The 22,821-nt window shown below is 40.6% G+C and overlaps 1 protein-coding gene across 8 annotated transcripts in view; it reads left to right on the top strand.

Annotated features, from left to right (window-relative positions):
* The window catches only part of LOC134220011 (MICAL-like protein 1), an 89,434-nt gene that overhangs the window by 62,604 nt on the left and 4,009 nt on the right, over positions 1–22,821 (top strand). For 6 of the 8 annotated variants that reach the window (XM_062698935.1, XM_062698934.1, XM_062698932.1 and 3 more), the window contains 3 exons: positions 2,302–2,486; positions 2,580–2,647; positions 17,084–19,383. In XM_062698935.1, the coding sequence (XP_062554919.1) occupies positions 2,302–2,486; positions 2,580–2,647; positions 17,084–19,383 (2,553 nt within the window). Of the gene's footprint in view, positions 1–2,209; positions 2,227–2,301; positions 2,487–2,579; positions 2,648–3,386; positions 3,586–17,083; positions 19,384–22,821 lie in introns of those variants that run through there. The other 2 variants (XM_062698936.1, XM_062698939.1) reach the window with 2 other exon arrangements.

The raw sequence follows: 22,821 nt of genomic DNA, 5'->3' as shown, positions 1-22,821 counted from the left end.
TACCGATATTCAAACGATAACACAGCCAGAACCATATCTTTTGCCAAATAGGTCAGTGTTACAGGCAGGTGACCTATGTCAATAAAAAATCACGTTTATAAAAAAAGGCAGGTGACTTGCTACAATAGATGGTAATACCGCAGGCCAGAGTACAGGAGGATTTCACTCATTCCTAACATTTCAAGCTTCATACGGTGCGCTTTATTGATCAGTTGTATCAGTATATTGCTGATCCTTGTTCCAATTCTTGTCCGTTGTCTCACACTAAAGATCGTTATCATTAATTTAGTCTGCAATCTATCTGTGTCTCTGTTTGAGCCGCACCTCATCGGGGACCTCATGAGTCGCACAGACTCTCGATCAGGTTCACAACTCCAGAGAGGAGCAAACGTTTGCGCGCGCATTTTGGCTGATTTCTTAAATATGGAAACACTGTCAAAACGTACGCAAACATATCCAATGGATATTATCCATTCTATCCAATGGATATTATCCATTCTACTGATAAAGAGGCGAGTTATGAGGCAAAAGGATCATTTTTGGCTGTTTTGGTAAAAGTGGTATAGCAGTAATAGTAAAAATCGGGTTTCCCTGGATTTTGAACAAATTGCTTAATAGAAATTAATCTATAGTATAGCACTTACTATTCTTTTTCTTCTTATCTGGTATTACATCTTCCACTGGGACATCGCTGCCTCGCAGCCTACGTTCACTAAAAGCACTTCCACACGACTAAGAACTGTATCGAAAATAAGTTATCCACATTATTTTATTCGAATCAAATCAGATAATTTTTAAAAATTATTAAAATTTGTCTAGAAATATATGTTAATTCTGTTTGTTAAGTTTTATGAAAAAATATAATACTGAATAAATATAGCACTATACCAACATTTATTCAAGCATTTTTCTTCCTGGTCACAAATTGGCATAATATTGCCTTGTTTTATAACATGATTACTTTCTGGTCCGAATTCCGTCACTTGGTTATGATCTGCCCCTATTCGCATAAGCGTCCCATGTCAGTTTTCTTCAACTTGAGAAATATGCCGTTGAATTTTTCAAACTCGTTTTACATGGAGAAATTCAAAAAATTCTAATAAATCGATAAAACCAGCAATCTTTCTGAAAATTTGGCATAATATTCTTTATCGTTATACATTGCTATGAAACTTATAAATGGACCATAATTACATTGATATTTTGTGCGAAAGTTTATCAACCTATGGAATGTGACTGTTATGCGAATAAATAGCAAGATGGGACAACACAAGTGGGTTTTGATTTTCAAATCTTTAGAACAAAGCCTATTATTTTATCAGTTTTTCTTAAAGATGAGTTTATTTTAAGCTTATTTCTGAAAGAAAATCAAAATCGTCAAATATCGACATGGGACTCTTATGCGAATCGTGGCAGTGATTTTCTTCCTTTTACGACAGGTTAGTGGAACGTGTAGTATTCCCCAAGCTGCTTCTTCTTCTTCGTTGGCATTACATCCCCCACTGGGACATTGCCGCCTCGCAGCTTAGTGTTCATTAAGCACTTCCACAGTTATTAACTGCGAGGTTTCTAAGCCAAGTTACCATTTTTGCATTCGTATATCATGAGGCTAACACGATGATACTTTTATGCCCAGGGAAGTCGAGACAATTTCCAATTCGAAAATTGTCTAGACCGGCACCGGGAATCGAACCCAGCCACCCTCAGCATGGTCTTGCTTTGTAGCCGCGCATTTTACCGCACGGCTAAGGAGCTTGTTGACCATGAATTTTCACATTTGGGGGTGGATAGCGAAACGCTTGGTCAAATTATCCATCTCAATGCCCTTCTTACAGAGCCATGTGTCCAAAACTCTAATTTCAATATCACTTTCAATTCACGATACATCGGAAACAACGCATCTTGGTGTACCGTGCAATGCAGCGGAATGCCGACGGAAGCCGCAGGATTGACAGTTAGCTCAAATATTTTCTATTAAATTTTCCGTTTCCGTCGCCGTTCCGCTGAATTGTTTTGGGGCTTAACTCATGATAAGTGAATATGTGCAATATGAATTAACAAGTCTTTTTCGCTCGTGCTAACATCCGGCTGCACCTCTGTAGTTAAATTATGCAATTGTTAACTGATTCTTATTTATCTCTCCTTATCTTATCTTTTCTTCTGATTATATCTTTCTTGCTTTTCTTACGGTGTTGGGTCGTCTGTGTAGTTTAAAGTCAATAAAATGTAAGTTAACTATAAGGATCGTTTGTACTAGTATTTAATTCTATTTTCCTTATATTTTATTCTTATTTATGGCAGAGATTTTGCGGCACTCAAAAAAGACGATATATACTATAATAATGAAATAGCATTCAGTATCGCGGAAAAGCATCTCAACATCCCCTCACTGTTGGACCCGGCTGATATGCTAAAGTATGAAGTGCCTGACCGTTTCTCAATACTAACCTACCTATCACAATATTACCGAGTATTCAGTAATCAAGGTATGTTCTATGTTATTGTATACAAATACCTAGTTCATAATTTCCAACCGACAAATTCAAATATATTTTTTTATTTGTTCCTAACTTATTCAGAACCAACCACCACGAACAAAAAAGTAGCAGAAAAGGAAACCAAATCGACGGACGGTTTGGACGGCAAGGTAAGAGAAATCCTACTTTCAGTCGCTGACGGTGTCTAGTAGCTTCTTTTGTGTTCTTATCGGCTAGTAAATGGCTGTGGCTCTCACAAATCATAGGGGAATATTAACTGTACGTGATCGTATTACTAACAAGTCCACGAGTCTACCTCCTGGGTTAATGTCCGTAACGTCGCGAAGCCTTTCCGTCATCGTCATCACTGTTGCTGGGTTCTATGTAATTGGAAATACAAAATTGGTGGAGCTTTATCCAAATTGGATGTAATAATGAAAGTCATGGTTATATGCAAAAGTTAATTAACGACATTAACATCAAAATGCTTTTCTTGCTAGTTTAAACTTAAGTGTTAGCTAGCATTTTAACACAGTGAATTGTTAAAGCTGTTATACAATTTCTAATCATCCTAATCATTTGACAAACAGTATCTAGAATCTACCATAACTATAACAACAAACGAGAAAAATAATAAAAAAAAATCTAACATAAAACTAATTCTATCAATATCAAACAATCTTAACACTCACTCGAAGACATTAACAAGGTTCTGGCCGCGAACAGTACGATAATCACAGCAACTGCCATTGCGACAGCGATTAACCATTAGCCCACATTATGCTCACGCGTGTTTCGTTTCTTTTTTCTCTTTCCCCTTCTCTTTTCCATTTCTTCATAATTGTAGGAAGATAACAGTTTGGATATTGTGGGTCAATATAAGCCAGAAATTTTCTGCTAAAAAACTACAAAATAAAAGAAAGTTACATAAGTTTAGTATATATCTACTATAAATATAAGTAAAAGAAAATACACAGAACAAAGTTTCGAACAAGACCGAACAAACAAGAGGAATCTCATCCTAGATAGCATCCGGCATACCGACGTTGTTTAGTAGAAAATTGAAACATCTCTCATTCCCGGCTGAATCGTGTGGTGATTATTACAGGTAATACTTCCTCTGCTATTATAACATCTTTTCAAATGTTTGATTTTTTTTCTCATGTAGTGGTAGTGTCTGACATTTAATAATGTTTGTTAAAAGTTTGATTTTGTACTTCGAAGTTTGATTTGTAGTTATTGTCGAGCGTGCTTTTGTTCCATTATCATCCTCATGATATTTCAGTGCTTTACGTGTATTGTTATGATTGCTTTTATGCTTTTATGTGTAATGTTATAATAATGTGATATTTAATTTAGTTAAATCTCGATACTTTCTTAAATTACGAGAAATTATTTTCTCCCACAAAGACATGTTATAGTTACTCCTCAAAATTGTTTTTGCCGAGATTTGAGCTTTTTTCGAAATAGGCATTGATGAATCTCAGCAAGCATGATCTACACCGTGATTTGATGATAAATAACGATCAATGAAGCTCAACTAACCAAAGTTCGTTTTTGTTCAAATTCAAATTTGAATATTGTTGAGCCACATAAAAAATACCCATTTGCAAACAACTTTCTTTAAACCTTTTATTCGTTGAGAAACGTGTAAAACATACTTATACAAATAGTTCATATAAAGTGGTATATGCAAAGAAAATTTTCAAAATGATAGACATTATTAGTGGGCTTCGTGGCCGTGCAGTTAGCGACTTCAATCATCTAGACGCATGTGCTATGGAGTATGGGTTCTATTCCCGCCCCGGTAAGGAGGAAACTTTTCGTGATCGAGAAATTCTCCACTGGTCCACTGGGTGTTATGTGTCCTTTCCGTTGTCTCTTGCTAGGTGTTAAGTGTTCGTACAGACACCTCTGGACGAAGACGGAGTCCCTGTTTTTTATTATTTAACGAAGAAATATTTTTAGGAACAACCAGAGAAATTACAGCTATCAATTTTAAAATAAGCTCTAATAATATTCTGATTGAGTTTCTATAACTTTTAGGCTAAAAGTGAATCTAGGATTTAAAAACATGTATGACACTTGCATGGAAGATCGGACTAATTCTCTACGAAAAAAAATGGCTGCGTTGATACAAATCTTTCAGTTGGTGAGGTACTTGGTGAGGTCAGGACACCCATGCCTCCTTGAAGTTTTACCACTATGTGAACCGAAGCCAGCGAAAGTGGTACATAAACCATTTTTGTCAATTTTGGGTTTTTTACACCAACGTCTTCTATTTGCAAAGATCTAGTAAGGGAATAACGAAAAAGTGATTTTTGGCAACTAAATCTGGAGATATGCACATTTTATTTTCTGGTATATATCACAATGGCCATTTCGTTGCCAGAAAAAGTGGTACATGTACAGTAGACCTCTTCATGTTTTCAAAAAGTATCAAAAATTCAACCGGTCAGCCCAGAATCACAATTCTTATGCTAAAATAAGTCTCCTGTCAAATTTTCAGCTAATTCGGATAAAATTTCGAGGTGGCTCAAGTCGATTTAGTGTTTTGGGCTATTTTCAATTTTGGAAAAAAAATCTAACAAAAGATATAAACGCCGAAAACCATCGCAACAACCTCTATATCAAAGCTTTTGATGTGCTCTACAAGTCTTGTGAACATTGCGATTCGTTCCGTTCACGTTTTGTCCATGTTAAAGTGATTTTTAAGCTTTTAAGTGCATAAAAATACTGTTTCCCCCAAAAGTCGTTGTTCTACAAAATTTTTGAGTTTATGACAAATAATTGTTTATTTATTATATTATTATATCTCTTTTTCCCCTGGAAATTTGAGTAATATAATTGCCCATGTGCGATTTACCTTTAAATTCTTAAAAATCAGAAGCTGAACATTTGTCAAAAATTTGCACGCTAGGATTTCTTCAAGTAAGTTGTTCGAACAAAACATAAATCAAATCATATGATATTTGATGCTTACAACAAATGACTTCCAAATTTTGTTAATTTCACCATATGTCTGCATGCTTTTAACATTGAGTGCATCGTAGTAACAAGTGAAATCGAAGCTTCTTTGTTTGAACAACTTGTTCGAAAAAATCTCAGCGTGCAAATTTTTGACAAATGTTCAGCTTCTGATTTTTAAGAATTTAACAATAAATCACACATGGGCAATTATATTACTCAAATTTCCAGGGAAAAAAGAGAAATAATAATATAATAAATAAACAATTATTTGTCATAAACTCAAGAATTTTGTAGAACAACAACTTTTGGGGGAAACAGTATTTTTATGCACTTAAAAGCTTAAAAATCACTTTAACATGGACAAAACGTGAACGAAACGAATCGCAATGTTCACAAGACTTGTAGAGCACACCAAAAGCTTTCGTATAGAGGTTGTTGCGATAGTTTTAGACGTTTATATCACTTGTTAGATTTTTTCCAAAATTGAAAATAGCCCAAAAACACTAAATCGACTTGAGCCACCTCGAAATTTTATCCGAATTAGCTGAAAATTTGACAGGAGACTCATTTTAGCATAAGAATTGTGATTCTGGGCTGACCGGTTGAATTTTTGATACTTTTTGAAAACATGAAGAGGTCTAATGTACAGTTCCACCCACTAAAATCAAAAAGAAAATTCGGCAACATGACTGTTTCCACAACAGATTTTAATTCTATTTTGAATTCCAAGATAGTTTTCTGCCGTTTAGAATGATTTTGAAAATGTACATGTACCACTTTTACTGTCAACGTTTTTCGGTTTCTGTTTCCTTTTGTTCCCATTAATAGTGGTACATGTGCAATTTGTTCTAATAAACTTAAAATTTGTCATAAAATTCGCTTATTTTCACTACCATTTTTAGGTACATCATTCATAACATGTTGGTACAGTTTAGTTGCAAAAAATTGCAAATATGAATTTATTATTCGATGTATTTGGGAAAATGCGTCTCCTGAAAAATTTACTCAATGTAACATGTACCTACCACTTTCGCTGGCACCGGTTCATGTAGTGCTCTGATCACTCTACCTTGGTAGGTGAGAGACTGTGTCATATTCGAACGCGTCGAAAACCAAACTGTTCTTCGAGCAAGATGTTGTGGTGTTCGGCAGACTCAAGTAAGCAGCGGTGAATCGTCTTTTCACCTGAGACTTTTGGGAGAGGAAAAATTCATTCCAGGCTTCCGGATGGGGATGACTTTCACTGACTTTCGCTGACTCCCCTGACGATGGGAAGTAGCTGAGACGGAGACACTGATTAAAGAGCAGCGAGTTCGAAAATCGGAGTACTCATGTGTTTGAGTTCGAGATTCAGGATGTTGTTGAAGCCTGGGGCCTTCATATTTTCGATGATTTGATATGAGCCGTCAGAATTTTGTTCAATTTCCAGATCGGATTTGCACAATCTGGGAGAGCGTGGATCTTTTGGATCTGAGGTCTATCATTCTGGACTTGATAATTTTTGTCAACCGATTGCAACTTGTCATAAGCGCAGACAGCCCAGTATTTGGTACTTTTTGGCCCAATCGAGCATTTTGAAGTGTCAAAATGTGAGCCAAATGATGTTATGTTAGTGTTGGCTGGCCTGGGACAGCGCCTTTTGTATGGCGTACAGCTGCTCGTCTATTTCCTCTCTGGCCGGATGACGCTAGTAGCCCATGTTGTCGTCCACGCATCTTTGGAACCGACCCCAATCGACTCGATGATTGTTTCGCCAGGACTGCTGATTCCGACTCGAGCAGCACAAATCAGTCAAAATGGCTGCAGCAACTTGTTCGTGACTAAATCTGGTGACATATGAGTGTCAGTAACCTCTATGGAACATGTGTTTTTAGATTTACCACTTTAGATTAATGGTCTAGGGTGAGATCCTGGTAGACGACCCGCTGCAAAATATGGTCGTTCATGTTTGTTATGTACAGGTCGATTGTTGCATGGACTCCGGACCGACTCAGCAGGGCTCAAGATTGTGTAGTAGCCTTCCTCCATATCGTATCCATATCGGCAGCTGCGGCACTTGTGCGGTTGTAACGATGGGAGGGTTGGAATCGCTCGACGGGGTGTCGGGATGGCCGTATAGTTTACCTCGTCGAGTACAGCATGGTCCTGGTGGAAGACGGATTTGCGGAAAAACTCCGCCCGCTTTGGACAGCCCTTGGTGGTGGCCCGATATTTGTCGCCGCAGTCGGTGCACTTGAGATTGGCCACGCCCACCTTGTCACACTGATCCGTTGGGTGCAGGTCGTCACACTTGTTGCAACGTGGCTTCATGCGGAAGTTAAGGTTGCCGTGCCTAAAGTTGAAACAGTTAGCATACTACGTGACGACGCGATGCACTAACCGATATCGACGGTGTAACTTTTAAAATAATGAATACAAGTTCCAAATTAATCGATGGAAATAAGGTTGCTTTGAAAGATTGTTGACATTGAGAAGTCGTCATTGTTTCGACAATCTGTTTACAAAACAAGAAAAGAACTTTTATTACACTTAGGTCGGTTCTATAACGAATTTGTTTTATGTTACTCGGCCTTCGAACGCGCAATCTAGGCCCCAATCAACCGGGCGTGCATTGTGTGAATAATTTATTTCTCGTCCCAAGACAAAGAAGATAATTAATTTAGTGTTTGATAAATCGTACTTTTGTAGAGCGCGTCGCTACTATCGAAAGAACAGTGATTTTTCTCAGTATGTAGAGGCCAACGGGCGTGCATTACGCTGAGTAGCCTCCGGGTGGAATTGGTTTTCAAGCTAAGCAAAGTACCAGTTCGGCCGTATGTCCCTTTCGGCCATATGTCACATTCGGCCAAACTAACTTTTGGCATATTTACCGTTTCGGCCAAATGGAATTCGGCTTGATGACTTTCAGCCCAAAGTATTTTCGGCAAAGTGGAATTCAGTCAAATGGCTTTTGGTCGAATAAAATAAGGCTACCTTCTACTTACGAATCAACCATCAGGGTGTACTTTTTATTATTATTATTTGTTACATCCCCCACCAGGACATTGCCGCTTCGCAAAATAGTGTTCATTAAGCACCTTCCAAAGTTGTGAACTGCGAGGTTTCTAAACCAAGTTTCCATTTTTGCATTTATATATCATAAGGCCAACACGTTGATACTTTTATGCCCAGGGAAGTCGAGAAAATTTCAAACCCGAAAATTTCCTAGACCGGACAGGAAATCGAACCCAGCTACCTTCAGCATGGTCTTGCTTTGTAGCCGCGCATCTTACCGCACGACTAAGGAAGGCCCACCATCACAGTGTTGTGGAGTGTAAAATAGTCACCGCCAAAACACGAGTCGCGCCGTTAAAATTCCTCTTTATACCTCGCATACAGCATTAAGCTGCTCTGAATGGCTCTAGACTAGCCCGAACACTCTGCGTAGCTCTTAAGATCCACATTACTTGTTGATTCTTCTGGTCTGACTGCCAAGATGTCCTGTACTGTAGATACTTTTTCACCCATCAGATCGTTGTGGATGATGGAGCAAAATGGGAATTATACAAGGTGGGCCTGGATGAACCAACCATTTTGATTGATGTTTTATCACTTTTCTCAAAGTCATCTAAACCTAAAGCCTCCAGCCAGAAGGTTCAACGGTTCGCATTGAATCACGTACAGTGGCTGGTTTCCTACCCGCCGCTGCCAGCATCCAGGCACTATCGTATATGTAAAAAATTAAAAATAGCTAACATGAGTAACCACCTGAAGTTTGTACGTCGAAAGACATCTAACGCGGGTTTTCTCAGCAGTAGGAACTTTTCACGAAAAACTATTTGGTACCAGTTATGTAGGAAGATGTCCGCTATTACGCCTACCAAATATTATTTTCGATAAAGGTGCTTATTTTCGAGATATTAAACATTAAACGCCTTTTGCCATACTGATTCCCAAAAGTTAACTCCTAGTGTGCCGCTGTAAGCACGCTCAAAGCATGCGATTCATTTCCCTGTCTCGCCGAAGATTTTTGGCCACGCACGTCAAGAGGCTCACGAACTCCGTCCTAGTGCAATGGCACACTTCGCCGCACCTAATTCCATCATATGAGTGGACGGCTTGTTCAATGAATCGCCTACTTTGAGCGTGTTTACAGCGGCACACTAGGAGCTAACTTTCTGAAAACAATATGGCGAAAGGCATCTAAGGTTCGATTTCTCAAAATTAAGCATCTTCATCAAAAAAAAAATTGTTGAGCGTAGTAGCGGACACCTTCCTACATAACTGGTACCAAATAAATTTTCATAAAAAGTTCCTGGAGTTGGAGTTGGAGTTGATGATTTCGAGTCGTTGCGTTTGTGCAGCGTTTCTCCAACAACTACAAATGGAAGCGTTTAATGAAGTCCACCATTAGCTATCCTGTTTCTAACTCAGAAATATATTTACTACGACAGGCGTAATTGAAAATTTATCCCGACGAAATCGCTCTTCTTCAACGATCGCAAAATCACATACAGTTACATACAGTTTCAAGGCTTCGCGCAGCGTTCATCAACTTCTTAAATAACTGCCAAAGTTGCAAAAAACACTGAGTCTTTCCAAGAGTGCCCATTATGGCAGATCTACCGGGAGTTCGCATGGCGTGGATTTTTTTCTGATCATATTATGAGAATGTCGCTTGTCGACTGCTCGCTTTAACTCTGTTCTGGGCCCAGGTCAGATTCCTGTCGACTTCCTTTATTTCTTTGTTGAAGCTACGCCGCCACGAGCCCCTGGGTATGTCTCTGTAGCGATGTCCTGGCGGATTCCAGTCCAGTTCCGTGCTTGCTTTTAAATTCGTCCCCGCTCTTTCGTGATGTGTGGCCGACCCCTCCATTTCATTTCATTTATTTAGCTTACATCTAAACAGATAACACTGAATCAACAATTTTACGCCGTCTCGTACCTGCGCTCCACGCCGTCTTTTACCTGCCGGATCGGAAGCAAATACCATCTTTGCAGGGTTGCTATCCGGCATTCTTGCAACATGCCCTGCCAATCGTACCCTTCCGGCTTTAGCTACCTTCTGGATACTGGGTTCGCCGTAGAGCTGGGCGAGCTCGTGGTTCATTCTTCGCCGCCACACACCGTCTTCTTGTACACCCCCGAAGATAGTCCTAAGCACCCGTCTCTCGAATACTCCGAGTGCTTGCAAGTCCTCCTCGAGCATTGTCCATGTTTTATGTCCGTAGAGGACTACCGGTCTTATCAGCGTCTTGTACATGACACATTTGGTGCGATGGTGAATCCTTTTTTACCGCAGTTTCTTCTGGAGCCCGTAGTAGGCCCGACTTCCACAGACGATGCGTCTTCGTATTTCACGACTAACATTGTTATCAGCCAAGGATCCAAGGTAGACGAATTCCTCTACCACTTCGAAGGTATCCCGTGTATCGTAACACTGCTTCCCAGGCGGGTCCTGTCGCGCTCGGTTCCGCCGACTAGCATGTACTTTGTCTTCGATGCATTCACCACCGGTCCAACTTTTGTTGCTTCACGTTTCAGGCGGGTGTACAGTTCTGCTACATTTTCAAATGTTCCGCCGACAATGTCCATGTCATCCGCGAAACAAATAAATTGACTGGATCTGTTGAAAATCGTACACCGGATGTTACACCCAGCTCTCCACATGACACCTTCTAGCACAATGTTGAACAACAGGCACAAAAGTCTATCACCTTGTCTTAAGCCCGTAGTCCACTGTTTGTTATAATGGCAAATATTTGTCAAGTTCTTCCGGATATCTATCAGACTGGCCAGAAATCGACATGGATATCAGGCTGACTTGACAAATATTTGTCATTATGACAAACAGTGTACTGATAGCTTTGATGTCCAGCGCGATTCAAACAAACTGGAGTGTTCGCCCGAAATCTTCACATAGTTTTGCACACCATCCACCGTTATTTTGATCATTCTGATAAGCTTCCCAGGAAAGCTGTTCTCGCCCATAATTATTGTCTATATTGTCGTATGCCGCCTTGAAATCAATGAACAGTTTGTTCGTTGGGACCTGGTATTTTCGGCATTTTTGAAGGATTTGCCGTACAGTAAAGATCTGGTCCGTTGTCGAGCGGCCGTCAACGAAGCCGACTTGATAACTTGCCATGAACTCATTCACTAATGATGACAGACGTCGGAAGATGATCTGGGATATCACTTTGTAGGCGGCATTAAGGATGGTGGTCGCTCGAAAGTTTTCATACTCCAGCTTGTCGCCTTTCTAGTGCATGGGGCATATAACCCCTTCCTTCTAGCCCTCCATTTACGCTCTCGAATTTCTGTTGATATCGGTTCCTAATGGCATAGTCAATAGAGCTCAGCATTCGAGATCCAGTTGTGAGGCCACCATTCCAGAATTGTAAAACGTAGACATCGGTTGATAAATACTTTCAATTTCTGCGTGATCTCTGTTAATCTCATTTGCGTATAACAACACATATTTCACGTTAGAGTTGAATATTCGAAAGCTGATCGACGCTTGGCTTTATCTTCAAGATTGCCGATGAGTTTCGAGACCCATTATGCCTCAGTTCTCTTTACTGCTCCCTTGTGCGTTCTATACTTGAATCGTGTGCGATCGTATGGTGCCCTTCCCAACCATCTTAAATTCTAGTTCGTTGATATTACTTATAATGTAGCGTTCGGTCAGGTGTCCAGCTTACTCTGCATATAAGAGCGGCGGTGCGCTAGTAGAGCAATATCATCAGCCAAATCGAAGTCGTTTAGATTAGATCCTCTACAGTAAAAGGCTGCCAGAGCAGCCCACGGTTTGGTGCACGCCACACGGTCAATAGCACCTACCATAGAATACCTTCTTGCCTCACTCCCACTACCCGGATGGGGTCAGGCAAAGCTCCGTTATGCAGGATTCTGTACATAGAAGCTTCGTACTGCCACGGTGCCCCGGTAGACCGTTATTATAAAATAAAAATGTCCATCAAAACAAAGTACATGTCTCGATTCCTGTGGTAATTCTGCACCTCTGGACCAATTTTTTAAAAAATCCCTAGGAGGAATCTCGAGAAATCTTGATTTGAAGTTTAAAGTTAAGAAATTTCAAAAGAATCCATATAAGAATCCAACATATCACCAAAAAACCTGATTAATCCACCTAGATAGATATGCTTCAATTCTTCTTGTACCTGCCGGTCGGAAGTAACCACCAACTTTGCAGGATTGCTGTCCGGCATTCTTGGAATATGCCCTGCCCATCGTACCCTTCCAGCTTTAGCTACCTTCTGGGTACTGGGCTCACCGTAGAGCTGGGCGAGCTCTTGTTTCATCCTTCGCCGCCACACACCATTTTCTTGCACAACGCCAAAGATGGCCCTAAGCACGTGTTGCCGTTATTAGAACTATATTTACAACTGACTTATCTTACCAAACTGACTTAAGTATGTTTTTGTATGGCTAACTTGCTCGAGTTTAGTATAAGTGTTGCTTTCAATGTTTAATAGAATGAAAGGTAAAAATTAATTTTAATTTAGTGTTTATGTTCATAATGGAGAGAAGTAAGACCAGAGTTCGTGTAGAATAATAGTAGTTAGAAGCTGTTATACTCGATCACAGCACTTATTAATCGATCTTTGCTGCCAAATCTCGTCAAAGTTCTAATCAACGGACTAGAAAAAGCATGTTTGATATGTAAGCCAAAACCTATTCCGGAACCTTTATAGAACTCTGAAACATGATAATTCAAGATATGGTACTCTGACGTGAATGGAAGTTGCGGCTTTTTCCAGCTGCCAGCAAAGCCATCAATTGCTTCCTCAAAACCATGCTCGAGTTTCAAAGAGCTGTATCTTGCGTGCACTTTTTTGAAATCATTCAGAACCTGCTGATTGAAATATTAATTAGAAAATTGTTAATGTTTAAGCAGAGTAATGACGTAATCCGAAAGATCGGGATTCTAGTGAACTCTATGCAATTTGTTGATGCCTCATCTGTACTTGGTTCACCCATAAAATTACTCAAGATGGCGCTTCTCGAGCAACTTTAAAATCGTATTAACTAGATGTGTAGTGACGGAGATAAGCCAAGGTTCATTTTGTTTCTTTATTAAAGTGTTTTTGAAAGTTCAAAAATGGGATATTTTATCTTCGTCGTAACCGAAAACCCAAAAGAATATGCACAAAGCGTGTAAAATTGCTTCTTTCTCTTGTGCATTTTTCCTGATGTTTTCTATGGTTCTCGAGAGAGATCCTCTTGAAAACTGTAGCTTTTCCTTATCGCCATCTTTGGAGTCATAACCAGTCCGATGATCCTTTTGCGAGGAAATCTCAGAATATGATAAAGCTCCGTCAATTCAATTGTTACAGCATCTGACGAAGATTTAACCTGTTATATAATGCTAAACAACTACACTACTTTAAACAAATCTTTAAGCTGTTGTTTTTCATCAATTTTTTTCTCTAATCTTTACTTCTGATGCTTGAATACATTTGTGAATACAATAAAAAAAATACAAACTTCAATCTGAATGGCATTCAACAAAGAATCTGCAGCCTGCACGTGAATTCATGAATGGTTCTGAACGAGAGGTAGCATTCTTGAAGATAGACAGCTTCAAGCCATACAAAAAACATACATAAGTCAGTTTGGTGAGCTTAATCAGTTGTAAAAATTTATAACTGTAATAAAGGCAACAAATGCAAACTGGTTGAAAACAATTTGGACCACTTTTTGGATGGCTTTGAAGGTATTTTGGGGATACTATTGAATTAAAATAAAGATTATTTTGAAATTTCTTAATAAAAAACTTCAAATCAAGATTTCTCGAGATTCCTCCTAGGGATTTTTTTAAAAATTGGTCCAGAGGTGCCGAATTACCATAGAAATCGAGCTCTGTACTTGGTTTTGATGGACATTTTTATTTTATAATAACGGTCTACCGGGGCACACTGCGCTTCAATGAGGCCGATGATTTTGTTCGCCCCACCGATTTTCGTGGTTCAAACGATCGATAGATGTTTTCGTAGTCAATGAATACCAAATAGAGAGACTTTTGTAATTCGTTGACCATGGTCTACAAATGATCTTCCGGGGCTGCCTGCTGCCGTCGGAGAGTCGTTTCTATCTTTCTATGTATCCGATTCAGGATACCTTTGCACAGAAATTTGAGAACAATTCACAGCAACACGATTCCCCGCCAATTGTTGCAGATAGTCAGATCCCTTTTATCCGGACCTTCACTAAGACGCCCTGCTTTCAGTCGACCGGAAACGTCACGTTTCCTAGGATTATGCAATATCTGATGCAACATTTACGCAGATAGCATGGGACCAGCTTTGAGCATCTCCGCTGAAATGCAATCAACCCCGGGAGCCTTGTTGGGTTTCATGCTTCAATCTTCTGCAACGATGGAACTTCGGAGTTGACGCGGATAATGCGTCGCACGCTTGGCGACTCAGACTGAGCTATTGATGGTTGATTGGGCGGCGAAACTTAAAGAAGTTGTTCTAGGTGCTCGAACCAAGGTTTAAGCTGATCAGTTGGGTCGGTGCGTAACTCACCTGTCGCGTCTTTCTCCGGCACCCTCGGATTCATTTTTACTCCACTCAGATATCGTAGAGGAGGCGAATATCGCCACTTTCTCCCCTTCGTCGGCCAGGGAGTCCACCAACGATCTCTTGTCTCGTCTGCAGCGTTTAATTTCTTTCTCTAGGGTCGAATACCGTTGTTGGGTTTCCTTTGCTTCTTTACGCTCCTCAATCTTCCGCCAGGTTGCATCTGTAATCCACTCTTTTCGCTGATTTCAATAAAGGCGTACATGATGGCCGTCCACTGATCTTTTACGATGCCACCTTCCAGAACAGAGCTGTCCGAGTTCCAAGTTCTTCAACGAGCGATCTCTTCACAGCTGGATTTTCTAGTCACCGTGTATTGAATTGCCATCGGAGTATCTCCTTCCGTCGCTGAATCCAAGGAATGCGTAATCGGATCTCGCCAAGGTGCTGGTCAGACGCAATGTCAACACTGCGCTTATTCCGGACATCAACTGCCCTCAATCGTATATTTGTCCCAATGTGAATAGGATATCCAGCAAAGATTAGACTGATATGCGGTTATAGGCAGTCAAGAAGGCTCCATCTCAATTTTTGGCTGATGTAGATGTGGTCGATTTGATTTCAGTTTGTCCATCACAAGAGACCCACGTGATTTTGTACACTGGTCGATAGGGAAAGAGTGATCCTCCAATCACCATGTCAGTTCACCGTTCTCACTCATTGCTCCAAGACCATGACGTCCCATGTCACGCTCATAGTCCGTGTTGTCGGAGCCAATCTTCGCATTGATGTCGCCCATATAGATCTTGATGTCACCTTTCGGAATTTTATCTACGGCATGAAGGTCACTGTATAAATTCTCTTTGTCCAGTAACTCAGCAACATCGGATGGCGCATAACATGGGATTATTGTGAGGTTCTCAACCCGTGTTCCGAATCTGGCAATGATTATTCTCTCCGTAATTGGTTCCCACTTGATGAGCCTGTGCCTGGGTACTAAGCAGGAAATCAACGTCTCGGTGCTGGGGAGCATTGTTTCTTCAAATACCGGGATAAAACAATACCTCTCCCGACGGTAGTTTGTGTTCTCCAAAGTTTGACCAGGATTCCGAGCTTCATGAGCCGTGCCTCGCTGGCGAATTGTGCCGGTTTACCTCGCTAAGCTAACGTTAAAACATTCCATATTCCAATTCGTGTCCTTTGCTTCATGTCAAAAGTCGTTGTCGTTAAATCAGTACTCGATATTTCTTTGTTAGTTTCTCGAACGATTTGTTAAGTTTCGTGAACAGTAGGTTGTTGACCTAAGGTTCCTATCCACCGGGATGGCTACCATCTTAGATATATAGCTTCTGGGAAAGAGCATTTCATACTAAGCCCTTGGATGCCAAAACAGACGCTGTTGGAGCCGCACATCCTTGGTGAACAGATATAGTCGGGTCAAATTTGCCTAAAGTCACCAGGACTAGGCTAGTGCGCTTTGAGCGGCACACGGTCGCTATAGTAGGGCCTAATCTCAAAACAACTGTTTTCAGGCTACAGTACCATCCAAGTACACAACCCTTAACTGGTGGTCAATTGTCATCGGAAGATCCGTGGAAGCGTGATAATTTGATTAGAACCAGAGCTATGTTACGCGCCTTTCCCCGGAAGTCAACTCACCATGTCATAGCCTGGAATTATCTATTCGATTTTGATTACTAAAACAATATATTGATTAGATATTCTATACAATTGTCAACTATAGACCTTGCCTTACTGCCGAATACATTCATGGCTAAAGTTTTTCTGTGGCCACATGCCACACTTGTAATGAATACTCTATTTTAATACAACCTTCAAAGATCACAACATTGTAAGCATGCCATTTCATCTGACCTATATTAATTTAAGCTATCAATACACCCTTTGTCATGATGATCCATGTCGATTTCTGTTACCTAGTCTTTTGAGTCTGTCAAAATAAATAATCATTTGAAATGATTTCTATATTCAATGATAAAAAACAGCATTTATAAATAAGTTCAATTTTTTAATGAAATAGATTGTATTAGTTGCATCATTTTACCTGGTCTAAATATCCCTAAACTAATTCATTATTTCTACAACTAGATGGCCAACTCAACCGCTTTCGTTGGAGTCCCAAAACGTGAGCCCTGCCGCAAGTGCGGAAACCCGGTCTTTTTTGCCGAGCGGATAAGTTTCGAACAAAAACTGTTTCATCGCTCTTGCCTAAAATGTGCCCGCTGTGGGACTCAGCTTACGTTGGGCAGCTTCTACGAGACGGAAACCGATGGCGAATATTGCTGCGAAACGTGCCCAGACGAGGAAATCCAAATCACTGAACGACGACGATCGATGTCGTCAGACGTGGCGGAGCCGCCCGTTAATAATAGTCGTGACAATGTTCGCATCAGTCGTAGCAGTAAACTGTTGGAGCGCATATCGTTTTTCGAGTCGGCATCACTTAGCGATGAGGAGAAATCAGTCAACATGGTTCGGCGGGCCAAGATGACTAGCTTCCTCAAAGATTCGCTGGAAAACGGTAAAGAACCAGAGAAGACTGAACCAACCGCTGCCGAAGAGTCTTCGGATAGCGACATAGAGCCGGAAGGCGAAGAGCCTCCTCCAATCCCGCCAACAACTGAACCTCCTCCATTGATATCTCAAGAAATAGAACAATACCTAATTGAATCTACTGTCGGTAATGAATCGCCTCAAATACCTAGCGAAGTCAATTCGGAAGAGAAACGAAACGGCAATCAAGGAACTGACGAATCCGTTACTGAGTGTGATAACAATGAATCTCTTGAGTCACCTAAAATCAAACGTAAGACTTCTAGAACTTCTGATGAATTGAAAAACATCATTGATGTTGAGCCTGAAAATTTGGAAGAGGATTCAATAGTTCAGCCAACAGTAGGTGAAAACGCATCCAATGAGAAAGAAAAACATACTCTCGATACAGAACTTACAGTTAGGGAAGACTTGAATGATGAGCTACATAATGAACCAGAAAAGGTGGAAGAGGAAAAGAATCAGTCAATAAATGTGCCTGAGGTTAATGTGATTTGTGATGAAACGATTGACTCTACTTTGAACAAACTAGACGAAGTGCCTAACCATGAAGCCATTGAAATAAGTGATATCGTTATTGATGAACAGAAAAAGCCGGAAATTATATTAGAGTCTGTACAAAACCAGGATCAAGAGCCTACAGCTGAAGAACAGTATCCTTCGGATTTGAATCCCTTTGGAGACGATTCTGATGAAGATAAAACGCCAATTCCGTCCAAGCCTGTTCCTTCAGCACGTAAAGCTAGCACAAATCCATTCGGAAGTGATGACGAAGATGAATCGGTGCCAATTAGTAATAAACCGCCTCGTCCACCACCTCCCAAAATAAAATCTGTTCCTGCAAATCCATTCGGCGAAGATGAAGACGACGAACCTGAGAAAGAAATTGTTCCAGTGATCGTTAAACCCTCTCCTCGACGAACTCCGGTTCCCACACCGCGCAAGCAGCACAACCATTCAGATTCTATAAGCTCGGTGGAGACCTCTTTTATGTCGAGTCAGTTCGGTGGCTCAAATGTCTCGCTTGCTTCATCTTTGGACAGTGCATCTGCTTCAATGACTATAACGCGCCGCAAAAAATCAAAAGCACCGGATGTACCAGTTGCCAGTACAAAAGTATCAACCGAAAACTTATCCTTATCTACGACGCCGCGTAAAAAACGCATAGCTCCGGCGCCTCCGTCATCTACGCCGAAGCCAAACGAACAAAAATCACTATCCCCCAACCCTACTCAGCGACTCATAAAACTCGATGCCAGTTTAATCAGCAATGATTCAGACTTCAACGAGTCGATGAGTCGAGTATCAAACAACGACTCTGTAGTCTACCGCAGAACCATCGTTCCCTTGAAAGTTGACGATGATAGTCTGACGCTGGATACTATACCGAGCGAAAGGCAATGGGAGAAAATGAAGGACAACAAGGAAGCTCAAAACCGCAATCGTCAATCGCAGACGTCACCAACCAGCTCTCAGAACGACTCCTACAACGCATTGATCTCCAACAAATCTCAGCAGGGTAAATGGAAGCGGCGCAAAGGGCCGGCGCCGGCTTTGCCTGTGCCATTGCCCGAGCGAAAGGCGATCAAAATGCTCCCGCTGAAAGAGATTCGCCAGGAGCTGGACATTATCGAAACGCAACAACAGGGACTGGAGAAGCAGGGCGTGATACTGGAGCAGATGATTCGCGAACGGTGCGAAGGCGTCGATCCGGAAATGGATATCACCGGGATCCAGACCAATTCGAAGGAGGTGGAAGATCTGATTATGCAGCTGTTTGAGCTGGTGAACGAGAAGAACGAACTTTTTCGGAGGCAAGCCGAGCTGATGTATTTGTAAGTATAAATTTGGGGTATTTCGGTGGAGGATAAGCCGCTTTTTAGTGTATTGTATAGCTTTATCATATCACTAGGTAGTTGCATGGTAGGTGAAAATGCGTGTTGTGAACTACCCATGCGATTTTTCTACATGAAGCTTAATTTTAGTTTTTCACAAATTACTCTACTATAGGGCGAAATAAATATAATTTTCTTCTTCTGTTACCACCCCCTCGAATTTATGTGGCTTTATTTTATTATTTGAGGGGGGATTCAAAATTTGACTGGAAAAATAAATATAATATTGTGCTTCCCCAGATTTTTTTTAAAGAAAACTGATGAGTTTTACGATTTTATCAATTTATCCATTTATTTTTGCCTTTCTCGTACAACTAAGTTGTACCGAAAGGCTATCATTTCACTCCAAATTCGAACTTTTGATAGAAGTCCCGGAGACCCATAGTGTTATACACCATTCGACTCAGCTCGATGAGCTGAACAAATGTCTGTCTGTCCGTGTGTGCGTGTGCACAAAATGCCATAAAAACATTAGCCAAATTTTCACACAGAAACTCCTAACCGATTTTCTTGCAACAAGTTGCATCCGACAGAGACTTAAACGCATGAAAACTATTGAATTTCATAATAATTGCAAATTGCAAAAAATAGATAATATTAAAATAGTGATGAGACATAGTCACATAGAACAATATTGTGTTATGAAAAATGCCTTGCATCTATGAATATTTTTAAAGTTTATCCGTGGCTTGCTCCCATTGAGAGTTTTATCGTACTATAAAGATACTCGTGTTGCACGCATTTAGGCGTAAGTATGCTCTTCGTTCAGTTTCATAGTACTATGAAATTGTCCGAAAGTCAAAATTCGAACATAGGAGAGAAACTTTTGGCAGCGCCATCTGTCGTCTACTAGTGTAAATTTTCTATCATAACATTAGACGGTGTAACTGTTTTGCCTTTCTTGTACATCATCGAGGTGTAAGCGTACCTTTTTGCGCGAGAAAGGCGCCATCATCGCTAGGTGGAATTATCTGGGTTTTTATTTACCACCCACTTCGTTATGCAAACACCAACATGACGAAAAAAGGAAATTCTATTTGTTCCAGCCTTATTCGTGAATTTCGTGTAAGAAAATATAATACAAAGCCGTCGAAAAGTATGACGAACGTGAATGAAGAAAATCCATCCAGCCGTTTTCAAGTTATGTGGATACGAACTCAGACCATTTCATTTTGCCTTTCTCGCACAACAGAGTTGTTCCGAAAGGCTATCATTTCACTCCGAAAACGTGCTTATAACCAATCGTCTTAGGAAGCAAAGTGTCTGTCTTTTTTTTACCAAGATTCCTGGGAAGGCGTACCCAGCACAAGTAACATTTTAAGTTTTATAACGCCCTTGAAGACCATAATTTACTCTACCAGAGTGTTATAAAACCATCATAATACCAAAATGTTACTAGGGAGGTAGTGTGGGGATGGGATCACCACTCCCGACCCATTAAAACCAACTCCTTCCTGTCCAGTCATACCCCCGGCCCGCAATTAAGTAAAACTTCGGGGGATGATTTTGGGCCTTGGGGATGACTATTGGGTACATGACGTACACAAGTGCACATATCCGCCTCAACTCTCCTGGTACTCCCCATGCACCACATGTGCACAAAACATACTGGCACCACATGTGCCCCAACCAACACTCACCTGCCTATGTCGCTCGAATGATTCAGTTGGTGTTCACCCTGTCCTGAAACAGGGTGGTACCACTTGTCTACCAAGCCGGAGGCTTGGTGGCTCCTATGCCGCTGTACCTCAGCTACGAGGCAGACCCTTTCATGTCTCCTATTTCTGAGGTGCCGCAGAAGCATCAACCCCCCGACACTCCTGCCAGGCATAGCAAGACTTTCATATCCCCTAATGCTGAGGTGCCGCAGGGGTATCTGCCCCCGACACTCCTGCCAGACCTCACCAGACTTCAGTCGTTCTAACACTACCGACCATGCGTACCATGGTTTACTCTCACGCTCTTTTATATATAATATATATTTTATATATATATATATATATATATATATATATATATATATATATCGTCGATTTCCCCTCTTGGGAAAATTTGTTGCAAAAGGCAGTTTTTTTGAAAAACTAAAGCGAAGTACAACCAAATGAAGTATCCACCGGATATAATTATGTCTTCGCTATTGGATGATGTAGTTTTGAAACAAAAATACTTCCCCCATCTAGAGATGTCGTAAAATCCCGATTAATGGATTAGTAACTAATCGATTACTCTCGATTCCTGTCGATTATTGAATCGATTGATCGTTGGATAATAATCGATTCAAAATTAATCGATTATTACAACGATGAATCGATTAATCGAAGTAATCAATTAATTTGCGACATCCTTATGATGTCGTAAAATCCTGATTAATCGATTAGTAACAAATCGATTACTCTCGATCTCTCTCGATTATTGAATCGATTAATCGTTAGGTAATGATCGATTCAAAATTAATCGATTATTACAACGATTAATCGATTAATCGAAGTAATCGATTAATTTACGACATCTCTACCCCCATCCAGCTGGAGACTGCTTTTTCTCCTCGGTGGGTGGTTTTATTACTGGGGGGTGGTACGAGCACGTCTGTCTTTCTCGTCAATGACTGGATGACGGTAATTTGAATCTTAAGAGATTTGCTTAGCATATTGACCATCTTTTCCCTACGTATTTTCCCTACGTATTTCGGCCGTACTAGTCAAGAACGAGTACGAGTCAAATACGAGACACTGAACACGGCCTCACAGTGGAATGGAATTACAGCAACAGTTCGCTAACTGGGCGCTTTTTAACTGGGCGTTCGTTAACTGGGCCAAAGCCCAGTTAAAAAGCAGTTATCCAAACTGTCCAAAGCCCAGTTAAAAGCAGTTGTGTAAATGTGGGAGTGTTGCGTAAAATGCGGGACGTCTGGTCACTTTATCTGTCAATTATCTCAAGCTCAAGATCTACTTAAAGGGTGTATTCGATAAAAATGGCACACCAAAAATCTTCTGTAACTTTTGAACCGTTTGAGTAAAAAACCAGAAAATTTGTGTAAATCTTATTTATAGTGTTTACATCTGCAGAGTTTCATAGTTATTCATACAGTGGTTACGATCATGTTGCCGGAACAAAAGATCGACAGGGGAAAAAATGTGTGCATCTACCATCAAAATCCGCAGGCGTCCCTCCGATCGATCGCTAACAAATTCAACTGTATCTCGTGTAATAAGAACCTTCAAGGAGCGTCTGAGTGTTCAAATGAAGGAAGTGAATGGTCCAATGGACAGTAAAATGACTCGGAGTGGTTCAACAGCTCAAGAAGTTCCAAAACGTGTCCATTTGAGATGTCGCTAAAAAGTCCAAGCTGTCGATTGGTTTTGTGCAGAAAACCATGAA

Source organism: Armigeres subalbatus, chromosome 3 (assembly GCF_024139115.2).
Source record: "Armigeres subalbatus isolate Guangzhou_Male chromosome 3, GZ_Asu_2, whole genome shotgun sequence".
Taxonomy (NCBI): domain Eukaryota; kingdom Metazoa; phylum Arthropoda; class Insecta; order Diptera; family Culicidae; genus Armigeres; species Armigeres subalbatus.
The sequence above is the reverse complement of the archived record's forward strand: the minus strand, read 5'-3'. Positions and strand labels throughout refer to the sequence as shown.